Here is a 25,843-nt window from a genome sequence, read left to right as displayed (position 1 = left end):
CTGGTCCCCCCCAACTGCCCTCCCCTGCAGGCCTGGGTCCCGCCCAACTGCCTTTCCCTGCAGGCACGGTCACCCCCAACTTCCCTCCTCTGCCGGCCTGGTCACCCCTAACTGCCCTCCCCTGCAGGCTTGATCGCCTTCAACTGCCCTCCCTTGCAGACCTGGTCCCTCCCAACTACCCTCCCCTGCTGGCCTGATTGCCCACAACTGCCCTCCCTTGCAGGCCTGGTCCCTCCCAACTGCCCTCCCCTGTTGGCCATCTTGTGGCGGCCATCTTGTGTCCACATGGGGGCAGCCATCTTGTGTGTTGGAGTGATGGTCAATTTGCATATTACTCTTTTATTAGATAGGATAGAGGCCTGGTGCACGGGTGGGGGCCAGCTGGTTTGCCCTGAAGGGTGTCCCGGATCAGGGTGGGGGTTACCTTGGGGCGTGGGGCGGCCTGGGTGAGGGGCCTGTGGTGGTTTGCAGGCTGGCCACGCCCCCTGGTGATCCAAGTGGAGGCCCTGGTATCTGGGATTTATTTATCTTCTACAATTGAAACTTTGTAGCCTTGAGCAGAGGCCAGGGCCAGCCAGGAAGCTTGGCTTCCTCCATTGCCTGGGGAAACCCAAGCCTCCTGCTTTCTCCAGCTCCATGGCTGCTGCCATTTTTGTTGGGATTTATTTATCTTCTATAATTGAAATTTTGTAGCCTTGAGCAGAGGCCAGGCCCGTCCAGAGCGGGTGGGAAGCTTGGCTTCCTCATTGCCAGGGAAACCCAAGCCTCCTGCTCACTCTGTGGCCACAGCCATCTTGGTTAGGTTAATTTTCATACTCGCTCCTGATTGTCTGGTGGGCATGGCTTGTGGGCATAGCGGATGTACGGTCAATTTGCATGTTTCTCTTTTATTAGTGTAGATGTGCCCTTATTAATGCCTTCCCTCCTCTGTCTTAGATGCACTCCTCACATGGGTTCTAACTTCCTGAGTTCTTATTTATAACTGCTAGTGGCCTGGTGCACGGAATTTGTGCACATTAAAAGGGAATTAATTAGAGGAAATGTTTTAATATTGCTATTTGCCCTTTCTCTATAATAGAAGTGTCAGAGGTGAAAGAAAATTAGTAAAATGTATATGAAAATCTTCCTCCTATCAGAGTCTGGGGCACGCTGCAGGACCCAGAGTCAAATCCTCACCCATTCGCACGCACGCGCCTCGAAATCGTGTGAGACCCAGACCCAGCCAGCCCCACCCCCATTGGGCGAGATCCAGACCTGGCTGGCCCCACCCACTTCAAGCCCCGATGGTTGGGGGGCGCAGCCTCAGATCCCCTGGCCTGGCACTGGGTGGGGGGCACAGCCCCAGGTCCCCCATCAAGCCCCGCTGGGTGGGGGCGGGCACAGCATCAGGATCCCCAGTGCATGCCGGGTGGAGGGCGCAGCCTGAGGTTCCCCAGCCCGGGACTGGGGGTGTGGTGCGGCCTGAGGTTCCCCAGCCCAGCACCAGGGTGGGGGGGCATTTGAGGTCCCCCATCAAGTTCCGCCAGGCAGGGGTGCAGCCTGAGGTCCCCCAGCCCAGCACTGGAGCGACCTGAGGTTCCCCGGCCTGGCGCTGGGTCGGGGGTCCCCCGGGCTGGGGCAGGGGACACCCCTTGAGGTCTCCTGTCAAGCCCCGCTAGGCAGGGGGTGCGGCCTGAGGTCACCCATCAAGCCCTGCCGGGCGGGTGGGGGGCACAGCCTCACGTCCCCCACCCCGGTCCAGCACTACGCAGCCTTGTTATGGCTCATTACGGGAATCCCTCCTCCGCTGTGGGCGCAGCCATCTTGTGTTACGGGAACCCAGCCTCTGCTGTGTGCACTACCATCTTGTGACGGTGTTACAGTGTGAGGGTCAGTTTGCATATTGCCTCTTTATTATACAGGACTAGTGACCTGTTGCGCGAAATCGTGCGAGACCTGGGACCCCTCCCCCCGCCTCCTCTCTCCCCGCGCCATGGGACTTCCCTGAGTCCTGGAGTCCCGCCCCATGTGGCCGGCGTGCCGTGGGATGGCCCCAAGTCCTGGAGTGCTGCCCCAATGCCCCGCCTCTGGGCCATGCAGAGTGGCCGCCGGGCCCTGGGGGGGTGTGCACACAGGGCCACAGAAACCCTGGTAGAAGCCACACGAAGCAGCCACCAGGACCCTCGCACCCCCGCAGCGCCACAGGAACCCCGGCGGCTCCCTGCCCCCGCTGCCCCACCCCTGCTGTGCACGCCGCCATCTTGTGATGGTGTTACGGTGTGAGGGGCAATTTGCATATCACTTCCTTATTATATAGGATTATCTTGGCTTTCCTTTATTTATAATATTTTAAAGTTTTGATTTATTAGAAATTTTTTATTATTCCCATAATGGTTTCTAATTCAGGATTGGTTCTGTAGAGGTATAAATGAGATAAATCCATGTCAAACACTTGGCACTATGTCTGCACAGTCTGTAAATGTTGGCTTTTTGTTGTAATTTTCATCATTATTATCAAAATATCAATTATGTAACTTATTAAATGCAATAATTTTAATAGGCGCTTTACCAATACTTTTTTAATCCTCATCCAAGGATATGTTTTTATTGATTTTAGAGAGAGAGGAAGGAAGAGAGAGAGAGAGAGAGAGAGGGAAACATCTATCGGTTGCCTCCCATAGATGCTCTGACTGGGATGTATGTGCCCTGTCTGGGAATCAAACCTGCCACCTTTTGGTGTATGGGATGAAGCTCTAACCAACTGAGCCACCTAGCCAGGGCTTAACCAATATTTTTTATGAAAAGTTTATATTGCTGGGCTTATTGACACATTTGCCTTTCTTCTGCCTTTAAGCCAAATGTTCGTGGTTCATTAGCCAGTTTTTAATCAATTTGTTAGGTTATAACTTATGGGACATATTTTTTCCAGCAGAATTTTCATGTGAAGTAATAGAAATATTCAGCTTCATTCATATTCAAAATCATATTATTTGTGACTAAGTGATTTTCTTCTTGTTAATCAAATTGATTCTACTTGGTGCATGTGTGTATATTGAGAGAAGTCTGAACAGGCCATTCATTAAGTATTTTGAATTGATTCACTGCACTTCAGAGATCCTTGAATTTGGATTTCATTCCAGGCCTATTGTCCAAGGGTTCTTCTTAAAAAGTCTCATCATTCTAGTTTCCAATATTCAGTATTTGACTTGGTCACATATTCAGGGCCCTTACTTTATCCTTCCTTAGGAGGTGGAGTTGGCCAGCCATTGAGCTGGGTAGGCAGACCTATAAAGGCTGTATATACCAGTGCTGACCCTTTGCAACAAGAGCAGCGTGCTGCAGCCATGCCCCGCCTTTTCAGACCGACTCTCCACTATAGACGCAAAACTAAAGCACAGCCATTACTAGGCATTCCTTATTTTCCTCATTCAGTTGTGTGAAGAAGCAATTCTTATGTGGGACTATAAGTCATTTGTTTTTCTCTTGTAAAAGCCAACATATCCAGGGCATGCTCACCCCTGATTACTTGTATTTGTGTCCACTTTGCTCTGCAGGTGATCTCTACGGAGCCATCGGCTCTCCAGTGAGGCTGACGCGCACCGTGGTGGTGGGGAAGCAGAAGGATTTGGTCCAGCGCATACTTTACGTCCTGACCTACTTTCTCCGCTGCTCTGAGCTACAGGAGAACCATCTGACCTGGAATGGGAATCACGGAGAAGGGGACCAGGTGTTAAATGGGAGCAACATCACAACAGCCTTGGAGAGGGGAGAGGTGGAGGAGTCTGAGTACGTGGTGGTCACGGTGAGAAGTGAGCCTGCTCTCCTGCCCCCCATCCTGCCAGCAACACTGACTGCTGAGGGAAGGAGCCCTGGACCTGAGGGCCTGGCTGGGACCCCAGAGGACAAGGACATCAGAGACCTTTGTCCCCAACCCGACACAGAAGGAAACAAGAGTTCTGTGGCCTGTGGCCTGGGCTACCAGGACCCAGCCCTGGGCAGTTCTTGGAAACCGCAGAACACATCTTGTGGGGAGGAAGAAAGTGAAAAAGAGGCCCCAGGAGATGGCTGTTCCAGGTTCTCCAGCTGGGAAGGTTTGGGGGCAGGATTGAAGGCCAGTGAGGAGTTGAAAGGGGAGATGCCTAAGAAACTACCACACCGGTCAGTGGCCTGGCCTTGCCCGGACAGACCTTCCCGGGAGAAGCCTCCCTTAGAAAAGGTCACTTTCCAGATTGGGAGCTCCGTATCTCCAGAGTCTGACTTTGAAAGCCGCTCTCAAAAAATGGAGGAGCGGCTCAAGGCCTGCAGGCAACATCCAGAGTTAGCAGGTTGTCCCTTGGTGGAGCCCAGGGTGGCCGCTGACGTGGTTCAGGGCCAGCAGGTTTCTAGGTGCTCCTTCCTGCCTGGCTTCCGGCAGAATGTCTGCTGTCCTCAGAATCAGCCATCTGAGGGGGATGAAGGTGACTTTGACAGGACTTACACTAGGGACAGAGGCTTCAGCACTGAGGCTGCGGCAGATGCTGCCAGGCAGCTCGACCCCCCTGCCGACGCGTCTGCCCCTGATGCCAGTGTGGCAGGGACTGGGCAGAGGACACTGGAGAACATGAGAGGGTTGTATTCGAAGGCGGGGGAGGGACCTTTGATAGAGCCTGTGTCTGGCAAGTGTGTACAGCAGAACTCCTGCGTCTCCGTCACTACCGATGTCCCCTGTGGGGATGCCGACGGGACAGCCGACCTCAGGACTGAAGGAGACATTCCCAGAAACGAAAGCTCGGATAGCGCTCTTGGAGACAGTGATGACGAAGCGTGTGCTTCAGCCACACTGAATCCAGGTCACAGCAGCGATGGGGCTGACGGGTCCTTGGAAGTGGAGCTGCCTCTGCCCAGGTAACGCTGGGCGGCTGGGACGCAAGGGAACTGGGTCCAAACACAGCCATGACCATGTTGGCTGCTGTTGGCTGTCACACATAACAGTTGTTTTTCCCGAAGTGTTCGAAGTTTTATCAAACTGATGCAGTTTCCGGCCTGCCCTTTCTCCTGGGATGCCCACTGGCTGAGAGCATCGAGCTCTCTGAGAGAGGAGGCGGGTGGTACCTTTGCAAGGATTGGGGCATGTTGGGGAACCAGGAGATGTGATGGAGGGGGTGGTGGGGCAGGGAGTGTACTGTCCCATCGTCTGGATGGGGCTGCATGGCAGGCAGCGGGCGCCTTCCTTCGGAGGAGGTGGATTGCACTCACCGGGCAGCTTCTCTCCTGCGGGTCGGAGCAGCGTGAAGCTGCTGGGAAACAACACCTCTTCCTAACACTCCAACGGGCCGATGGTTTGGTCTGTGAGGACTGAAAGCAGTAATTAGACTTCTTCTGTTCTGCTGCCCTGTTGTGGGCACCACCCTGTGCAGATGTGTCGAGTTTCTAAAGCCAGACAGCTGGCAGGCTTCCCTGTAGACTTTCTCTTTCTTCACTCCCTTGACACAGACTGCCTGGTGGATGTGCCTTGTGACATACAGGAACAGACTCGTAACCAGCCATCAATACACTGTTTTCTTCCATTAGACATACACTACCATTAGAAAAAACAAACAAACAAACAAACAAACAAACAACTCTCTTCACTTTTCCAACCCCTCCCTTTTCTGGCACCAGTGCTCTGCTTCCTGGAGGACTGGCAAAATGGCCCACCCTGAACCTGGCCTGTGTGGCTTGGGTTTTTGTTTCAATTGTAACACGGAAGGGAGCCCATCTTTAATGTGTATTCTAACAGACCTATATTGTTTTAGATCTCAGAGCATCAGCAACCCGAATGTAAGGAACTTTGGCCGCTCCCTTCTGGCGGGTTACTGCCCCACATACATGCCTGATCTGGTGCTCCACGGGACCAGCAGCGACGAGAGGCTGAGGCAGTGCCTGATGGCTGACCTGGTCCACACGGTCCATGTAAGTGCTTGCCGCTTGGAGCCCTGGCTGCCGATGGTGTGTCCACCAGGGTCCTGCCCAGCCACAGGTGTTTAGACTGTTTCATACTGAAGAGTGTGCAGTGAAGGATTGTTTATAGAGATGTGGGCAGGGTTGGGGAAGCACCAGGGATTAGCAGCAGCTGGGCTGGGAGCGACTGGGCCTGGAGGAGTAAGGGAGCGCATAGTGAGAGCAGAGCTGGCACTGGCGGAGGGACTCCCTGGCCGCAGAGGCACTGAGGAGGGTAGGGGCTAATGCCTGACATCGCTCCTCTCTAGCTTCTGAGCTCTTCTCGTGCTTCCCAGTGGCTGGGCCCAGCCGATGCAGACATAGGCCTGTGGTCCACAGAGGTCTACCTCCTGGGGCCCACACAGGACAGAGAAGGGCAAAGAGTGCATCTGGGGGCGTGTGGGGGCTGTAGGCCAGGCTAACAGAATAAATAACACAGATGGTGACAATTCTATGCCATCACGGGGAGGACGAAAGAGTGTCACATATGGTTTGCTTTTTATCTGATCCATACAAGTTCATCAAAGTAATTTATTTTAACTGATTTGTCATTGAGTTTACTCTGACGGCCGCATGAGATGACTGTGTAAAGATGAGCACGTCACCCTGGAAAATTACCCTGTGGCTGCCGCGAAGTGCTTCTCTGCTATATGCAGCGTGACAGGGACTGAGCAGTGAAGGCAGCTGTGTCAGTCTGAGGGGCCTGTTTTTCATTGAGCTGCTATTGGGCAGATGTGCAAAAATAGATGTTTTGCACTGGAAACATATTGTATCTTGTGCAATAGGGACAGTCCTCATTAAGGAAAGTAGAATTTGGCTTGTTGTCTACCTCCTCGCCCAACAAGTATTTTCTGGGAGGTGAAACAGAGGCACTGCATGTTATCTTTGGCCTTGAGCACTTCCCCTGTGAAGACTAAACATGCATCAGGCTCAGGCTAGGCCGGCTGAAGATTTGTATGAAATGGGAAGAAAAGCTCACTAGTGAAGCAGATGTCCTCCTAACCCCCCTAGTTGGGATGGGAGAAGAGACGAGGAGGGGCGACCTGAAGCTGGAAGGCCAGCCCAGGGACGCATTAGACCCCAACATTCCTACCCTGCCCTGCTTTGTGGTCAGACACCACCCCTCTCCAGGGTGTTCCTAGAACAAAGCTATATAAGGAATCTCAAGTTTTGCTTCCATACTTGCAATGAACACTGTATACTTGTGTATCATTTCACAGGTGCATACATCAGGGACCACAGGATAAGAACAATGCTCTCATTATATGATGCTATGTTTCTGTGTTGTCCTAAACCATGTATTCTCAGCGACTTCAGTCTCGCATCCATCTGCAGCTGTCTGTGGCATTAAGGGGGGGGGGGGGGCGGGAATCACCTCCTTTCCTTTTCTGTCAGCACCTTATGTTTATATCCATACATGCAAAACCTGTGGGGTTTTTCTTTCTGCTCTGCTGGCCGTTTGATTTGTGAGAACATTGGTGTTGTTCGGTGGACCTTTCTTCCATGAAGCCCCAGGTTCTAGTTCTGACAGAAGAGCCAAGAGATCGAGTGTGAACTAATGGGATTTTCTTCAGTGCCATTTATCTTGCCAGCTGGGAGGTGGTGCCCAGATGTCCCTGACTCACTCACCAACCGCTGTGGAAATATAACCTATTGATTGATAACTCTCCTTGAAATTACCTGCAAAACCATTCATGACATTTTTAGTATTTCTTATAGGCTGACAAGTTCTGGTTTTTGTGTATTAGGTTTTCATGGTGACCATCTAGCTCTATAATTCATATATTTGAAAAAATAAAAAAAATGCTTCCTCTATTTGTACTCTTAAAGATTTTTCAGATATCATTTCCCCTTCCTTTCAGAAGTAGTACTTTCACACTAGCTTTTCTCATTTCTTTAGACTACGCAATCACCCTGAGATACCGAAAGTTATTAAGCATAATAACCTATATTATGTCAAATTGTGGGTACATCCAAAGTGCAGCCAAGCATGAGTGTTAATGGGCAATTTAGAAAGGTTCATGAAAACATCTTCAGAAGTTTAATGCATTTAGAATGTATCCAATTAGCATTAGTGGATTTCTAATTTCACTTGGCACACTCATCATCATGAATTTTACTTTCGAAGTAGTGTTCCATTTAAACTGCCTCTCTGACTGGGACTCTGGTCTGTGGCAGTGTTTAAATTAAAAAAAAAAAAAAAAAAAAAAAGCCTTACTATCAAATGCCATTTACAAATATTTGTTGAAAAGTAAATTAAGAGGATTTTTAAAAACATATTGAATTTACTGCTTCAGAAAGCCTAGTAATTATTTAAATTCTTGAGTAGATTGCCAAAGAAAGAAGCAAAGATTCAAGAACAAGTACATGACCAGAGTTAGAACAGAAATAATCACTTTTTGGGGAAGAGAAGATTAGGATAAATTGCTTTATCACAACTTGCTTTCAAAATCTATTTTTGGGTGTTATTCATTTTCAGTGTTCATGTGATTCTTCATTGGGCACTGCTATTCATATTGCTTTTAGAGGATTTTTATTAACTGTTTAAAAGCCATTAATTTAATTCATTGATATATTTTCTAGATGTGGGCATGATTGAATTATAAACTCTATCTTATGTGAATATGCATTTTTATAACCAGGATGGATTAATTTGTGGAGTTTCTTCCCTCATTGAAGAATTGCATTCTTGGGGTTCCAGTACTAAGCATTTCTCTTTGTACTTTTCCTTACTGTAGTCTCTTATGAAAAAAGGCATATTAACTTTATTTTATGTATTTCCATTTTTATTACTAGCTTTCACGTGTTAAAATGTGGTCTTTAAATATTTAAACACATGTTCTTGTTTAATTCATATACTACCTTTTTTCTGTCATTTGAACTGTTTCTCTGTCTCCTAACATATAGATTGTACAGCTGCCTTAAATTAGGCTAAAGTAATATTTAGTTTCCTTTTTCCGCGCTACATCTAAATGTGCATTCTTTCCTCTTGTTTTCCTTCTGACTTTACTAGTAAATGGTAAAGTGGGAGAGCGGAGAGAGGGGGAGAATCAGCTGTGCTCTGTACCTGTACCTCAAGTAGCTTTTCCTCTCCTGCTTTTTTCTCCTGTATGTTTGTCTGCCTGTGAATAGTGCTGACGGGGCAGTGTCAGGGCTATTAAGTTATGGGCAGTGGAGGGTGTGGAGGAGCACTGACTTACCACTGATGGCTTAGGTTCCAGGCTCAGTATTACCACTCATTCGCTGGGAGTAGAGTAAATCAGTTGGCATGCTAAGCCTCGGAAAAGTGTATTTAGAGGAACAGATGAAATATAACCCAGTGGTTAGGAGTTGGGCTTCAGAAGACAGACAAACCTGAGTTTGAATCATGGCTCAGCTCTTCATGGCTTTGTGGCCTTGAGCAAGGTGCTTTGATTTTCTAAGCATAAGTTTTATCTTCCATAAAGCGAACAGTATTTATAGGTCTGTTTTGAAGGCTGTAAGATAATGCATATCAAGTGTTTAGCACAGTGCCTGGCACATTACTAAGTGCCCAATAAATGTTAGCTATTAAGATGATATATGTGAAAGTGTTTTATAAATGAGTTTCCCAGGAAACTCCTGTTGGAGAAGACGGACAGAACCCAAGCACATGCTCATTCAGTGCTAAAAGTGTCTGTGTTCCCTTTGCCTATGACATGACGAGGAACATGCCAGGTGGCTCGCTGCAGAGTAGGATTGTCAAAATTAGCATCACATTTTAATGCTTTAAAAAAAAAAGAAAGCTATGTTCCAGGCTTCAGGCATTTTATAGAATACACTGTAAAGCAAAGTAACAGTTGGCTATAGCAGCCTCTTTCATTTGATTTTAAGAGCAGCAACAGATTGACTCCAGAAATATCATGCGGAAATCAGTAGCACAGATAAGCAGCTTTGCTGTAAGCTTGGCTGTGATATATGCTCATGAATACCTAATTAAGCCACGCAGTGGAATCAGCCAGGAAGACTACAAAAGAACAGTAAGTCACATCAAGTGATAAGTCATTACTAAAGTAATACAGAGAATACTAAGTGTCCCAGGTCAACAATAGCCTTAAAATCAATAGCAATGCAAAGGAAACAGCTATGCAGGACACACCTGCTATTTTAGAACATCTCTTGTTGCTTTCGTTTCCCTGTGTTGGATAGTGAGCTTGATAATGCCTTGGGCCTATAGCACTGTCTTACTGTTTAGTGAAATCTGTGTGTGTGTATGCACATATTTATACACATGTATTCACCGACACACATGGTCACATGTGTGTAAGCATGCACACTGGGTTATGATGTTAAAATGTGTGTCTTATTGTGGATTGTGACTTAAAAAGTATTTGAAAAAAATATTGATCTCTGAGTATGGCCACCTCCAACCTGACATGTTCGTGATTCTCTCGTTGTGACTGCTGTCTTATTTAAGTTCCCCTTAACCTTCCCAACTAGTAGTCCTAGTGCCAGTGTTCCTCCTTCCAGTCATACTGCACGGTGCCATGGTGCCACAGAGGGCTCTTTCTAATGATCACTTACTCTCTGCTCTAATAGTTCCCCCTCTTTTAGAGAGTAAAATGTAAACTCCTTGGCTGGAATGGTCCCTTAATGTCCTTCAAATAGACACATACACATACACACACCTTCACTACACACCTCCATCTTCTCGTTTGCTCCAGTCACACTGTTTGCCATCCTATAGTGGCCCATCCACCTTCCACCTGTGCACCTTTGCTTCCTTTGCTTAAGGTCCTGTTGAACAAATTTCTGTTCATTTTTGGAGACCAGTTCACATGTTGCCTCTTCTTTGAAACCATCCTAGGCACCCTCAGGTAGAACTCAACTCCTCTCCCCTCCAGGCTCCTTAGCACATTGCTCTGTGCCTTTATTCTCTGTTCCACTATGGTTGCAGGCACCTGGAAACAGGGGAGCAGGGGGAGGGAGGAAGAGGGGACTTACTTTCTTTTCCACCTGAGCACCTCGCCTGGTGCCTGGCACGTGGAAAGTGATGTGACTACTTCCCATAGAATGTGTGCTTATTGCTACAGATAAACTTATGCCAATTAGTATCTCTTTCTTCTGAAGTAAAGAGAAATAGTAGTCTTTCTTTAAAAAAATAAAGGAATAGAATGTGTTTAGACATGATGCCTGTGGCTTTTTGTGTTCATTTTCTTTACCTAAAAGATAGTAAAACGCTTATAATGGGTCTCTTGGGCTTCATTTCTCTTCCATTTTGTAAATATTAGACCATGGCTAATTTTGATGTTTTCCCAAATTTTTGCACTGTGTATAAAATATTTGGACATCGATGCTGTTCTCTTCAAAAAAGCTACCAACCAAAAAAAAAAAGCTACCAACCTTCTCATGTTTTATTTTGGAGTCATGCACATCCTCCCGTAATTTTATCCTAATGACCTTTTTTCACTTGGAGCATCTTTCCTTTCCTCAGCAAGTGACCGCCTGACAGGTCAGCCATCCCCAAAGTTGCACACTGCATCTGCAAAGCCACAGGCTGACCTCGTGGGTGAGTCCAGTGAGCCTGGTGACCACAGTCACAGATACAGGTCAGATGTTTCCTTTGTGCGCGCCTCCCCCCACCCTCCGCCCCACCCCCATCGCCTCACTGGACTCCCCTCTGCCTCCCCGGGTCCTGGCGTCACGATGTCTTTGGCGTCCCAGAGTCCTCATGTTGCTACACCTACCAGGATCCCTCAGCAATAATGTCCCATCATCCAAAATGATCGGTTTTCTCTTCTCCTCCACTTTATTACAACTCTTACGCCTTTAATGGCTGACATTGAGCCTGCTTCTAAGAGAAACTTGTTATAAACAGATGTTTACAGAATTATGGTAAGATGAATAAATATCTTCAGTATTTTCATATGTTAACAGTCTGTTTGATGAACAGAAATCTCTGATGGTAGTGTTTCAGGTGGCCTGGCCAACTTGCTTGGCCAGCAGCGGGGCAGGGAGGCTGGAGGTGGCTTTGGGGGACGAGGAGGTTTATTTTTCTATTAGAAAATACTGAGTCCTTTTATGTACTGTGGGCTATGTTTACAGCCACAGTCAGGATACGAGGTGTGAGGATTCCAGAAACACGTCGGGATACAGATGGTATGCCTCCCCTCTAAAACTATAAAAATAATGGATAAAATACTACCATCCCCACCCAGCCCCTTGTTATAAAACGTATGCATGAAAAAAAAAGTGGGGGGGGGATCTTTTTGTGCCAGAATCACATAGAAATCAAAGCCAGGACAGTAAGTTTGGGCTGATGGAACAGTTGCCTTCTGGCATTTCATACTGGATACAGGTCCTAGGAATCAGATCTGGAGTTTATAAGATCCACTCAGGATAGGAGATGTCATCTCACACTTGGAATTGAGCCCTTTACCTAAAAACCTGGAGCTTCAAAGGAGGGACTAGAAAACTCCAACCATAAACAGTGAAGCAGCAAAGGCACAAGTTGGCAAGTGGGTGGGGAAAAATAAAGTCACCCATGGCAAATCAAACTCCAGGCCTGTGCGATGAGTGGGTTTGGGGTCCAGATTTATTCTACCAAGTGACTTGGGAATCCCCACCTGAGAAATAAACATCAAACCTCTGGGACTGGCAGAAGGAAGCACACTCACACTTACCAGCCACAGGCTTATAAGACACTTGGCTTCTTTTCCACTTCTCCACCTTATTGCAACTCTTAAGCCTTTAGTGACTGACACTGAACCTGTTTCCAAGAGACACACATAGCACATAAAACAAAACGAACTCCCAACAAGATCAGCTCGTGTTCAGAAATTACAAACCATGTCTGAGGACACCAGGATAAGGGAGAGTAAGTCAATACACCCAGGCGAATTTACACGCCTCGAACAATCTGAAATAACGTTTAAGTAATTATGTTTAAATTGGTTACAGATTGAAAGAAGGAATTGGAACAGCTTTCATTTTAATTTTTTAAAATCATATTGCTGATAGTATTACATATGTTCCCCTTTCTCCCCCATGGACCTCTTCTAGCCTGCCTCTACACTGGAACAGTTTTTAAAAGGTCATATGATGTAGTAAACTATCATAGATTTGTAAAAGAACTAAAAAGAGCTTCTAAAATCGAAAAATGTGGTAATCGAAACTAAAACTCAAAGGTTAGAGAGCAGAGTAGATTAAATACAGCTAGAGAGAATTAGAATTTGTGAAATGGAGGCCACATATCAAGCCAACTCTTTAATTGTAGCTCTGAGACAAAAACAAAACAAAACAAAAAAAAACATGAAAAAATATGGAAAAGCAAGTAGGAGACATAAAGGCTAGAATGAGGTATTAAACTCACCAGTACATTACTTCATATAGAATGATTAAGAAATCGACACTCAAATGATAGCCAAGAATCTTGTTTTATTATCCAGAATATTTCAGAGAAGAAGAAAAGGGATAGGGAGGTACATCCAACAATCTGAGACCTAAGTCACCTGCTGGCTTTGTGTTTGCAAGAGGCTGTTCAGTGGCTTGACCCTAGCAGTTAAATGTGCACTGTTGTGACTAGTGGGCAGATTTCAGAGCTGGTTCTGTGTAAGGAAGTCTGTCTGCACTCCTGTTGTCTGTAAGACACGTGAGCTGGACATCTCTGAGAATTAACAAAGGGTCAGTTTAGAGTATGTTATTGGGCAATGCCAGCAGTGTAAAGATGGGGAAGTTTCTTAGCAAAGTCATTGTAGAGACAGCTGTGTTTTCCCCTGTTGACGTTGAGAACGTCATTCACTCTTCTTTCAATCTTATCCTCCGAGAGATTTACACCATAACAAGGTTTTAGGATTTCAAAGTCGGGGCCTTGGCAGGCTCATCCAGCTAAAAGTTGGAAACACTTGAATGAGTTCCTAGATTCTATTTCTGACACACCAAGATACTTCGTAAGCACATATTTGTTTTGTCCTCAGTGTTCCTATCTGTGGAGCAGGACTGTGTTCCTGGCCATCCCACATGGAAAAGACATGATGAAGTAATAAGTAGTTATAGGGAGCATGTTTGTGGGAATGGTGTTTTCTGATCCTTAAGTTAAAAATAGGTAATTATGTGAAATGTTAGTAATTTAAATATGGTACGTGGAAAATAAATATATTAATAATTGTGCATTGACTTAATAGAACTGGATTGAATCCAAAAGTAAAGAAATCTGAGTTGAGAATTGTTCAATGGAGCCAGCATATATTAGATATTTATCACATGCCTAGTAATTTGTTAGGCTTATTTCAGAGGCTAAAGAACAAAAATAAAATGGGATTTTTCTCCTTGGGTTACTTATGAAATCACCGAGTAGACAAACAGATGTGAGATCAAGAACAAGTTAAGACAGTGGGATTAAACACCAAAATGTAGATGTTTCAGAAGTTAAAGGAAGAGCAGAGGATGTGGGGGTGGGGGATGGGTAGAGATGGGACCCAAATTGGGTCCTGGAAGGATTGGAAATTTCAAAGGTAGCAGGGAAGACATTCTGGGCACAGCCTGAGGTGAGAGGCAGGGGTCCTCCCTGCCCAGAGAAGGTGTTTTCTTCTGGAGCCCTGGGAGGTAAATATGTAAAGGTGAAGGTGGGCCCAGACTGGAGAACTTTAAGTATGGATAAAGAGACGCTTGAACTTAAGTGTTTGGGTGATATTACTGGAGTAAGTTTTTGAGTTGGTGAGGGAAATTACAATGTGGTGTTTTAAGAAGTTTTGAGGGTTTAGTGGACACAATTAATATAGGGAGGGAGTGGTTGGTATAAGAAAGCTCATCAAACATACCTAATAAGCGTTAGGCACGTAGCTACATGTTTCATACATATGTATCTCATAGAAAGCTTCTGTGGATTAAACCTCACAGAAACTGTGAATCGGATACTATCACATTATACAGATGTAGAAACTGAGGCCCAGATTGAGTTGCTCAAGTCCCACAGCTAGTAAGTGACAGCATGCAAGCCCAGTCCCATCTGACTTCAGAGCCTTTGCTGTTATCTTACTGCCTTTTGTTGAAATGTCAGAACCACAGCTCTTCTGATTACCCAGGCCCTGTAGACATTGCACGTTCCTGGAAGTTTGAGGCAGGCAGAAGTCATGTGCACGGCAGCCAGAGCAGTGTGTTTTGTACCCTCAGAGATCTGATCCAGAACCTGGGCGTTGGGAGTGTCGCAGGCACCAACACTCCCAGGGCACAGACCCACCAATCCTTAGTGCCTGTGAATTAGCCAGACTTGTTCTGTTGATTCCACAAGATATAATAAACCAAAAGTATTTGAGAAACCTTTTAAGATCTGTAACAGAGCATTTCATTTGTTCATTTATCTTGAGAAATCTTAACAGGAAAGTAATATGGATAAATTAGATATTGACAAGGCAGAGCTAAATAAATGATTGTTTCTAACTCTCATCAAGTAGAGCAAGGCAGATATAATAATGGCATATTGTTGCTACTTCGTTCCTCTGGTGGAGACTGGCCATCCACCCTAACCACCACCTGCAGCTCTTTTATTTTTAATATATGTTTATTGATTTCAGAAAGGAAGGGAGAGAAACATCAATGATGAGAGAGAATCATTGATTGGCTACCTCTTGCACACTCCACACTGGGGATCGAGCCTGCAACCCCGGCATGTGCCCTAACTGGGAATCGAACCATGACCTTCTGGTTCATACGTCACTGCTCAACCACTGAGCCATGCTGCTGGGCCACCTGCAGCTCTTTATTGATCTCCAGTGTTCATTCATCCTCCAGTCTCTGTCAGAAGTTTCTGAGTTGCCTGATTACGTTTCTGGGGGAGGCATGGAAAATACTGGCAGTGGTTTGTCTGGAAGAGGTGGCAAGAAGGTATTAGGGGCTGTTGAGGGTTGGTAGCTCTGGGGTGCTACCTGGGTTAGTGGGCTGTGGATACTCGGAAGGGTGGAGATAAGGCAGCACTTTTGGATGTCTCAGATTGTGGAGGAAGTAGAAACATACTATAGACTCATTCTGATAAGAGAATTTAACAAACTCTGTGGGCAAGAAACGAACTTTAAAATTGATTCTCTTCAGTCTTGAGAGAAAAAAAGGAAAATTAATATATGTGTCTATAAGGTTGGTAAAGTTTTCAACCAAACAAGCATTTTAAGTGGAAATGACTGTTTTTAATGTTAATATTTTTTCAGATTTTCATTCAAAACTCAAATGTCAGAGGTTCTGTTTAATCCGAGACAGTAATGTTTGGGAAGAGAACTTTTGGGGAGGGGGGTGTTTAATATTAGGAAGAGGACTCTTACTAAGTAATCTTACTTGCCAAGCTGATATTTATATTGTGTCTCATTTTACAGAAGAGCCATAGGAGGCCAGACTCCTCTGGTTCATGTGTCAATGTTGGGATGTAGCCAAGCCTCACCTGCTATTTTTTTTTTTCTGGTCCCCTCACCCAAGCTCAAAGCCCTAAGAATAGCAGATGGTTGAGTCAGGCATTTCACAGATGTTGGAATCATTCCATCTTATGTTTTATAGCATGTATGTTATGGCTGAGAAGTGTGTGTGTTTGTACCCTCGTGTGCACGTGAATGTGATAAAATTGTGAACTTAAAAAATTGTCCTAGGCCTGGCCGGATGGTTCAGTTGGTTGGAGTGTCATCCTATATACCAAAAGGTTGTGGGTTTGATTCCTGGTCAGGGCACATACCTGTGTTGCGGGTTCCAGTCGGGGTGCTTATGGGAGGCAACTGATTGATGTTTCTCTCTCATATCAATGTTTCTCTCTCTCTTTCCCTCTCCCTTTCCTTCTCCCTCTCCCTTTCTCTTCCTGCCTTTCTCTCTAAAAAAAATCAATAAACATATCCTCAGGTGAGGATAAAAAAATCCCTAATAGATTTCACTGTTAATTGCTTCTAAAATTAAGATAAGGCTAATAAGAAAAAGTATTAAAAATATACTACATGTAATTCAGTATTTCCTTGGTTTATTTGTGGTTCTCTATAAGTCTTAAAAGTAGAGCCTTTCCTAACAGGAACTTTAATCCGAACACCAGGGCATAGTGTGTGTGTGGGTGTGCATTTCTGTGATAAATCCAAACAGGGTCTTCTGGATCTTAGAGTTCTTTAAATTCTAAAACTGTGATTTCCAACCAGTGTGCCGCAAGAATTTTTAAAACATGCAATATCTGACTAGTCAGGGGCACTGACCTCTTTTCCCTTAGATCGTCAAATTAAAAAATGATATCAGCTAACACAACATCCAGCGTGAAAAAATCAAAATTATACCTATTTTTTTATCAGATTGACAAAAAGATATATTTTTGGTGTGCTGCAGAATTTTAGTGATTAGTTTATGTGCATCATGAGATAAAAAGGTTGAAAATCACTCTTCTAAAATCTCAGAGATTAACTAATAAGCTCTTTAATGAGGTTGTGTCTCCTTTGGAAAGATCTCAGAAATTTCCAGAATCACCGGAACTTAAGCTTTAACTCTGTGCCCCGGTAGAAGTTTAGACCATATTATCTATGAGCAACTGGTCGCCCTGGTGCCCCTTAAATATAACCTAACGTAGTTGCTGATGATATTTTTCTCTTTCTCCAGCATTCATTTCTTTTTTCTTGACTATATTTCCTTCCCTTTTCCATCTGCCTTTAAAAAGTGTTCTTTTTTCAGTAAATAAGTGAGTAGCTACTGGATGATATAGTTAGATGGAGGCAATTGGATTGTCCTGTGGAAATACTCAGGGGATTGTATGTTAGTTATTTAGTGGCCTGGGAAGGTGCAATTCTTTGAATATTTTTAAGGTACTTTTCTAAAAACATTTAGCAGGTTCCTTTCTGTCCCTTGAGCCTGCATACATAAAATCAGCAGTACCTTGTGTTAGGGAATGGAGCATGCTCATCAATTCTGCCATTTGCTTGTGCTTAACCTGTTTCATATTAATTTAGTAACATTTTTCAAATACCAGATTTTGTGCTAGGGGCTAAGAATACAGGGAACAAAGACTCAGCTCCCTGTTTTAAGGAATGGGCTCCCAAATTTCTGTCAGTTTATCCCAGCTGTGGACCCATTCGTCTTTCTTCGTTCCCCAGGTTTCCACCTCAGATGCTGCCTCTTTGCTCTAGTGATTTAAAAATGACTCATGCTCATTTTTCACGTTTGATTGTTTTTTACATTCTCTAGCCTATTTAGTTCCTCCTTTTAAAATAATTGAGCCAGTTTCTCTGTCCCCTTTTGTTATCATGCGTGAATCCGCAACCATCTGAAGTAACTCATGCTTGGAGAATCTCCCATCCATCACCTCCCAGGGAGCCTCATTGCTCCTGTTCTGGCAATTTATTGCTTAAAACGAAGCTCTTTGTGTTGGTGGTGGTGGTGGTACCATGTAAGTTATAGTCTGTGTACTTTCCTTGGATTGACATACACTTTCCTTCCCTACCATGTGGTGGGGAATCATTTAGGGAAATGATTTGAATTAGGAACTGGACCCAAATATCTACTGCAGATAATTAATCTATAAAAAAGCTAGACTTCACATCAAGCATTCCCAGACTCCTGCCTGCTTGCTCACAGGAAAGAGCGGGGAAGGAGCATCTAATTGGCCTAGCTCAGTTGTATTAATTACCACACCTTGATAGAGGGAGGGGATAGAAATCTAGGTGAAAGGTGAGTGGTATACATTCAACCTATTGTATAGATATGCTAGAGGCCCAATGCATGAAGATTCATGCAAGAATGGGCCTTCCTTCCCCAGGATGCTAGCACTGCCTTTGCTCTGGCTGGAGCCGCCTTTCCACCTTCCCACGCTGCAAGCGTCCCACCCCGCCCCCGGCCGCTCGGCACCTGCATATGAAAATTAACCCGCCATCTTTGTTGGGTTAATTTGCATACTGACTCCTGATTGGCTTGTGGGCATCGTGAAGGTACGGTCAATTTGCATCTTACTCTTTTATTAGTGTAGAAGATGGGCATATGGTAAGTAATGATTATATATACTCTCAAAATATAAGTCCCTTGAAGGAAAGGTTCATATTATAGATCTGTTCTGTGCTATACCCAATGAATTTCTAATAAATGCAAAGCATTAAAGAGGATTGAGCTCAAAATACAAATCTTTTTAATTTCTTCTTTAAAATCTTTATTGTTGAAAGTATTACATATGTACCCTGTTTTCCCCCATTGACCTCTTCTAGGCCGCCCCTGCCCCTTGCCCCAGGCCTTCTCCACCCTATTGTCTGTGACCATGTTTAATTTCTGTATTTCCATTTTCTTTGTTCATAAGGACCAGGTACATCAATGACAAGTCATTGTCATCTTGCTGTGAGTTAATGACACATTGATTGAGCAAGAAGTTCCAGGAATTTGTAAAGGGAAGTCACTGAGGCTTTCTGTTTTGGAGAACGTGCATATGACTAGTATGTGTCAAAAGAGTAGGGGTGAGGGGCCACAAAAACCCTTGGCTGAGAGTGGGAATGCAGGGTCATGTGTGAGAAAACTTTTGTACTGTTTGATTAACAAGTCTAGAAAATGAGAACCATTCTTAGGAAACTGAGATTTATTAATTCAAGAATCTGCTTTGTCAAATTCTTTATTTCTCATGTTTGAGATTATTTGAACATATACTTAAATAAATGTTGGACCATTAAACTTTGCCTGATTTGCTACTATTTCAGTAAGAAAATATTCTAATCCCTGAAAGTTTCCCTCATGAACATAGTATAGAAAAGGGTGTTAGCCCCACTAGGTTTCCATCCAACCCACCAGTCACTTCTCCCATCTGTGAAAAAGAACACAAAGCTGGATAGATTTTCCTTCTAATGAAAAAGCCCAAAACTAGGGAGACAAATCACCTGTTAAAATTACAGTGTGACAGCATACATCTTGGGTTCCTGTTTGCAGTCTTTTCACTACTAGTATTAAATCTTTAAAATCTCAGGTAATCATGATCCGAGGCAGGGCTGTGTATCTGGGTTTTTTGTTGTAAGTAGCAGAAACCAACTCTCATTAATGTAGGCAAAAGGAACTGTATTGGAAGGATATCAAGGATTCATAGAATTGATAAGAAGGCCAAAGAACTAATCTTAGAATAGACAGAAAACAAGGCAACTATGAAAGTCCAGGAACCAAGGACTAGGAAAATGGTGGTGCCAACCATTCTTGGCCTCCTGACCACAGGGAAATCATGGGGAAGGAGCATCTAATTGGCCTAGCTTGGGTCATGCTACCACACCCTGCTGAAGGAAGGATGGGGCCTCCAGGTCTTATCTAAGAAAGTCATTCTCCAAAAGGAAATAAGGTTGCACTTACTGGGAGCAAGATATGCTAAAGTAGCCAAAAGCAACAGATGCCCACCACCAGGTAGTAGAAGGGATTGAATGACAGAAGGAGGCAGTACCAGTTTTCCTTTGGTAAGTGAGAGTTAGAAACATGTGCTCATGTCCGTTGCCCATGAGGTGTGTCTGTTTCTGTCCTGTATACTCTCCTTAGCCCACCCCCTTCTCTCTCTCTTAATTTGGACCATAGAAGGACAGTCCTGTTATAATGTTGATTTGTACACATGTGGGATACTAAATCCTATATAATAAAAGGCTAATATGCAAATCGACCCAACGACAGAACTACCAGTCCTTATGATGCACACTGACCACCACGGGGCAGGCACTCAATGCAGGAGCTGCCCCCTGGTGGTCAGTGTGCTCCCACAGGGGGAGCACCACTCAGCCAGAAGCCAGGCTCATGGCCGGCAAGCGCAGCGGCGGTAGCGGGAGCCTCTCCTGCCTCCATGGCAGCACTAAGGATGTCCTACTGACGGCTTAGGCCCGCTCCCCATGGGAGCGGGCCTAAGCCGTCAGTCGGACATCCCCCGAGGGCTCCCAAACTGCGAGAGGGCACAGGCCGGGCTGAGGGGACCCCCTCCCCCCGCTGTGCACGAATTTCATGCACCAGGCCTCTAGTATTAATATAAAAGGTGTTGGTGTTGAAGCAGTTTTATACTATGATCAATTTTGAGAAATTGATTTTTTGGTAAGGCCCTCTTCCTTGACTAATTCAGTGTTTACCATTTGCCCTGTGGCACAGTTTACTAGTTAACCTGCTCTATCCCTAAATGCTCAGTTAATGAGGATTTTGTATTTTAAGTATGTTCTTCAGGAGCCACATTTTCTCCTTTTGGACTCTCTAGGTAAATAAATTCACATCCCAGTCTGCTTTCAGTTGGTTGTTGGAGTTGATTTATGCATGGAGCACACTTACTAAGTAAGCATTGCTTAGTGATTAAAACTATAACTTTAAGGGAATATTAATTTACTCTGCCACACCTTCTTATTGGAGATATGGCAATAGAATCCTACACGTTATTCTAATATCAATTCTCCATCTCAAAAGGAGAGTGCAGCCTTTCAAAAGGAAATGAATTTTAATATCCTGAATGTAGGGAGGGCACATATCTTTTCCTTATGTATGAACACTTAACATTAACACTTAACATTAACTATAACATTTATAGTGTACCTCCTGGGTATAAGAAAAAAACTATTAAATGCTACTTTTATAAAATTAATTTTTAAATGATTTAATGATGACACTCTTATTTTAGTCCCTGTAAATCTCTAAATTTCTGTAGCTCTTACCATCAGCTTCTGAACTTAATCTAATCCTGGACTGAAACCCTAGACCAGCCGTGGGCAAACTACGGCCCGCGGGCCGGATCCGGCTGTTCTATCCGGTTCTCTTGCTCTCCCCTCCGCTCCTTTACTTTGAATTTATATTAGTTCACACAAACACTCCATCCATGCTTTTGTTCCGGCCCTCTGGTCCAGTTTAAGAACCCATTGTGGCCCTCGAGTCAAAAAGTTTGCCCACCCCTGCCCTAGACATTTCGAGGTCATTTGGAGTGTTGTGAAAACCTGACCCGCTGTGCTTCTCTTCCAGCATCCAGTGCTTGACGAGCCCATAGCTGAAGCCGTCTGTATTATTGCAGACACGGACAAGTGGAGTGTGCAGGTGGCCACCAGTCAGAGGAAAGTGATGGACAGCATGAAACTAGGCCAGGATGTCCTGGTCTCTAGTCAGGTGTCCAGTTTACTTCAATCCATTTTACAGCTTTACAAGCTTCACCTCCCTGCTGATTTCGTAAGTATTTGTTCTCGCATCACCAAAGAAATATAGTTTAAAGACACTTTTTTTTTCTTTGAAATAATGGTTTTAATCTACTATTGATAATAAGTTTAAAAACACTTTTAACAATGCTTTTTAAAATCATAAATTCACATGTATTGTTTTGGGTATAATTAGACAATAGTCTAAGTAAATATAGAATATTCAACATAAAACCAGCAAATGATAGACTAGAAACAATAGCCCTTTCATGAAACAAATAACATAGAGTGACAAACCTTTTTCAACAGGTACAGTTAAACCTCAGTTCTCGAACATCTCCCATCTTGAAGTATTCGGTTCTTGACGAGGTTGTTCATGGAAAAAAATGTCTCAGTCTTTGACCAAAAGTTTAGTTCTGGACCTGACAACCCTTTCATGCTGATACCTCAACTTAACAAAAAGCATCTCTTAGGCCACAAACAAAGGAGAGAATGCCAGTCAGTTTACCTCTAAATCTCGGAAATTGTGCAGTGAATATTTTTGTGGGTTTGTTGTTGTTGATGCTGTTGTTGTTTTGCCTTTGTTGCTGGCAAAATGGATAATTAGCACAATTTCAAAAGATAAAGAGGCCCTATCAACAATAAAAAATATATATTAAAAACATAAAATAAAGAGTCCATTAGGAGTGCTTAGGGTGTGGAAGAAACAATGATCACAGGCAATTGAAGAGGTGGAAAAACTTGTTGATTGGAAAAAGGAAAAGCAATTAGCTGGTGACTGCATTTCATTGATATGTGAAAAAGTGAAGATGCTGCATGTTGACCTCCTAAAAGACACCCCTGGAATGAGTCCTAAAAGTGATTCATTTAAGGCTAGTAGGTGGTTTGATAACTTTAAGGAAAGAAGTGTTTGTTTATAGGTAAAATAGTACATTAGACATGTACTATATATAAGAAAGGTTAAAACAGGGAATGATTTGGGCATCTAGAATGAATTAATCCAATCTATAATATTTCTAATGGGGGGAAAAATTACTCGGTTTTCAAACAGATGACTTCTTGAACAGCCATCCTGAATGAATTAAGTTAGAGAACCGAGGTTCCACTGTATATATATATAGTAAAGTAAGTTAGGTGTCGGGGGAGGGATCAAGCATAAAGGGAAATTTTAAATCCGCCTTTGGAGAACATGTTGCCTTTCCTTTTATTAGATTCATATCAAGCACACCGATTCCTGAAGGAATTGTAGTTTCTTTTCAGGAACCACCCTCACAAAGTCGTTAGCAGATAAAATAGAATATAGCTTGTGTAAACACTTGAAATTCTGAAGTGCTATACCCATAGAAGATGGTATCAGTTATTCCTTTTCAAATGGGATTTTAAAATCACTCTCATGACATTATATTAAATTCAAACAATAAATGAGCCATCAATTCCTAGAAAATGATCAACAACTCTTCCTGAGTTATTGGAATTAATATAAAAGGCAAATTCTTTTCAAGGTGTGTATGCATGTATAGAGAGATTGAGAGAAAAATATATTTAGAGAGGAAGGGAGAAAGGTTTCAAAAGTGGGAGTGAGGCTTGAGGGCATCACTAGGAAAAACTAGATGAGCCGCCCTTGGGGACATGGGCTTAGATATAAGTACGCTCACCTTCTCTGCTCCTTCCTCCCTCTGCAGGCTGCTGCTCTCTGCAGAATAATCCCAAACCAGAACATTTGTTATCTCCCTTCTGGCCTCCACAAAAGATACAGAGATATTTAACAACAAAGTTGGAAGCCGAATATTAATTACCTACACTAATTGCTAATGGAGGGTAATTTTCCTGAGTTCTTATGGCTGAATCTACAGTGGTACCACATGCCTCAGAAATAGTCAGGATTTTTATGGCCTTGACTTTGAAATAACCCTCTGTTGTCTAAGTAGACAGTGTGGCATAACAGTGACTGGGTTCAAGTCTAGGCTTTGCCATCCATCAGTTGTGTGATGGTGGATAAGTGTCTCTGAACCTCAGCTTCCTCATTTGTAACAAGCATGTTAAGAGAATCCTCTGAAATTAGGGCTGAGATACTCACTGCTTTTTCAGCGATCAGAGCAGAGCTTAAACAGCCAGTATACAGTAGTGGCCACCACCTGGGCTTGAGAGTCCAATAGCCTGAAGTCAAACACAGGCTCAGCTGCTTCCTGTGTGACATCTCAAAGTCTCAATTCTCCTATCTGTAAAGCTGGGGAAATAATAGAACCTAACTCATATGGTTAGAAAATAAAATTAGATGATTCACGAAAAGCACTTGGGATGGTGTTAGATGCTCTAAGCCAGTGGTTCTCAACCTTTCTAATGCCGCGACCCTTTAATACAGTTCCTCATGTTGTGGTGACCCCCAACCATAAAATTATTTTCGTTGCTACTTCATAACTGTAATTTTGCTACTGTTATGAATCGTAATGTAAATATCTGTGTTTTCCGATGGTCTTAGGCGACCCTGCTAGCGGTTCTCAACCTGTGAGTCGCGAACCACTGCTGTAGAGCCTAAGACCATCGGAAAACACAGATATTTACATTACGATTCCTAACAGTAGCAAAATTACAGTTATGAAGTAGCAACGAAAATAATTTTATGGTTGGGGGTCACCACAACATGAGGAACTGTATTAAAGGGTCGCGGCATTAGAAAGTTTGAGAACCACTGCAAGCACTCAGGAAGCAACTACTGTCCGTGTAATTGTTAATAACTATTTTCATAAAACAGTTCATTGTTGTAAAGACCAACACCACCTTTTCACTAAAATCTTTATTTGTGCTTTAAACTGAAGTTTGCTCTTGCAGGACACCTGTCCCTGGGGTAATCGTGTGAGGAACTCTCAGGTTCCTATCATCTAACTTTTGTTCTATATTTAGAGTCAGTTTTTCTTTCTAGTAGCAAGTTGCATCATGCTGATTTTGAGGCTGAAATCTCTTTTTCTGTAAGGGAAGGAAGATATGTTAGATTTTATAGTTTCTTACTGTTTTAAGTATTTACTAAACTTTTATATTTTTTTTCTAATACATAGCTCTTGTTACTTTTGACATCTTTATTTTCCAAGCAATAAATTATTGTAGCTGATTTTTTTACTTCATTTGGACCAAAATATGTTTAACCACTTAATAATATGCATGGCTTACTTAGCCTGACAAAACCAAGATCAGAAGAAATTTCATCTGCAGTTTAAAATTCACCTTAAAAGTCATTTCAATGAAACATATGATTAAATGCCTATTAGAGCCATCAGTATGAAAGGGGAAATAGCTATTTAAATTTTCAGAAATTAAAAATTGAAGAAACCCATCTCAGGATTAAGATACCAGAAAGGAGAAGGAAAAACTAAAACAATTCTATTTAATAATCAAGCCTTTTAAAAAAAATTCTAAATACTTTGATTTCAAAAATAGTATACACTCCGTATAGACCAATGTTCTCTTTATTTTGACATCGCAGCATATAATTTTCATGGAGACTATGAATACTCTGCAGGTTGACTATTCTAAAACACAAAGGATTCATGTAGTGTGAATATTTTTAAATATTTTATAACATTCTTATTAAAAATTTTGCATTTACTCGATAAGGAACTAAAACTTAACAGGAGGGAGATCCTTTCACCACTAAACTCTTTATTTGGGGGACCATTTTCATGAGGATTGGTGAAGTCCTTGCTTTGATTATTACTCTTAGTCACTTACCAGTTGTGTTTTATCCACCCAACACAAGGCATTTAAGATTTTAAACCAATGAAAAACTGAAAAGATTACATCTCTAATGGATACTTTTTCCATGTCACTGATCAGGCCAGATGGTCAAGATCAAC

General features: G+C 43.5%; 1 protein-coding gene across 4 annotated transcripts in view; it reads left to right on the top strand.

Annotated features, from left to right (window-relative positions):
- FNIP2 (folliculin interacting protein 2) overlaps positions 1-25,843 on the top strand; it is a 136,243-nt gene that overhangs the window by 103,518 nt on the left and 6,882 nt on the right. For all 4 annotated transcript variants that reach the window (XM_080674986.1, XM_080674984.1, XM_080674983.1 and 1 more), the window contains 3 exons: positions 3,534-4,863; positions 5,754-5,910; positions 21,829-22,029. In XM_080674986.1, coding sequence (XP_080531112.1) covers positions 3,534-4,863; positions 5,754-5,910; positions 21,829-22,029 — 1,688 coding nt within the window. The remainder of the gene's footprint in view (positions 1-3,533; positions 4,864-5,753; positions 5,911-21,828; positions 22,030-25,843) is intronic.

The sequence above is a fragment of the Plecotus auritus genome (assembly GCF_963455305.1).
Source record: "Plecotus auritus genome assembly, chromosome: 6".
Classification (NCBI taxonomy): domain Eukaryota; kingdom Metazoa; phylum Chordata; class Mammalia; order Chiroptera; family Vespertilionidae; genus Plecotus; species Plecotus auritus.
This window is presented reverse-complemented; position numbering and strand designations above follow the sequence as displayed.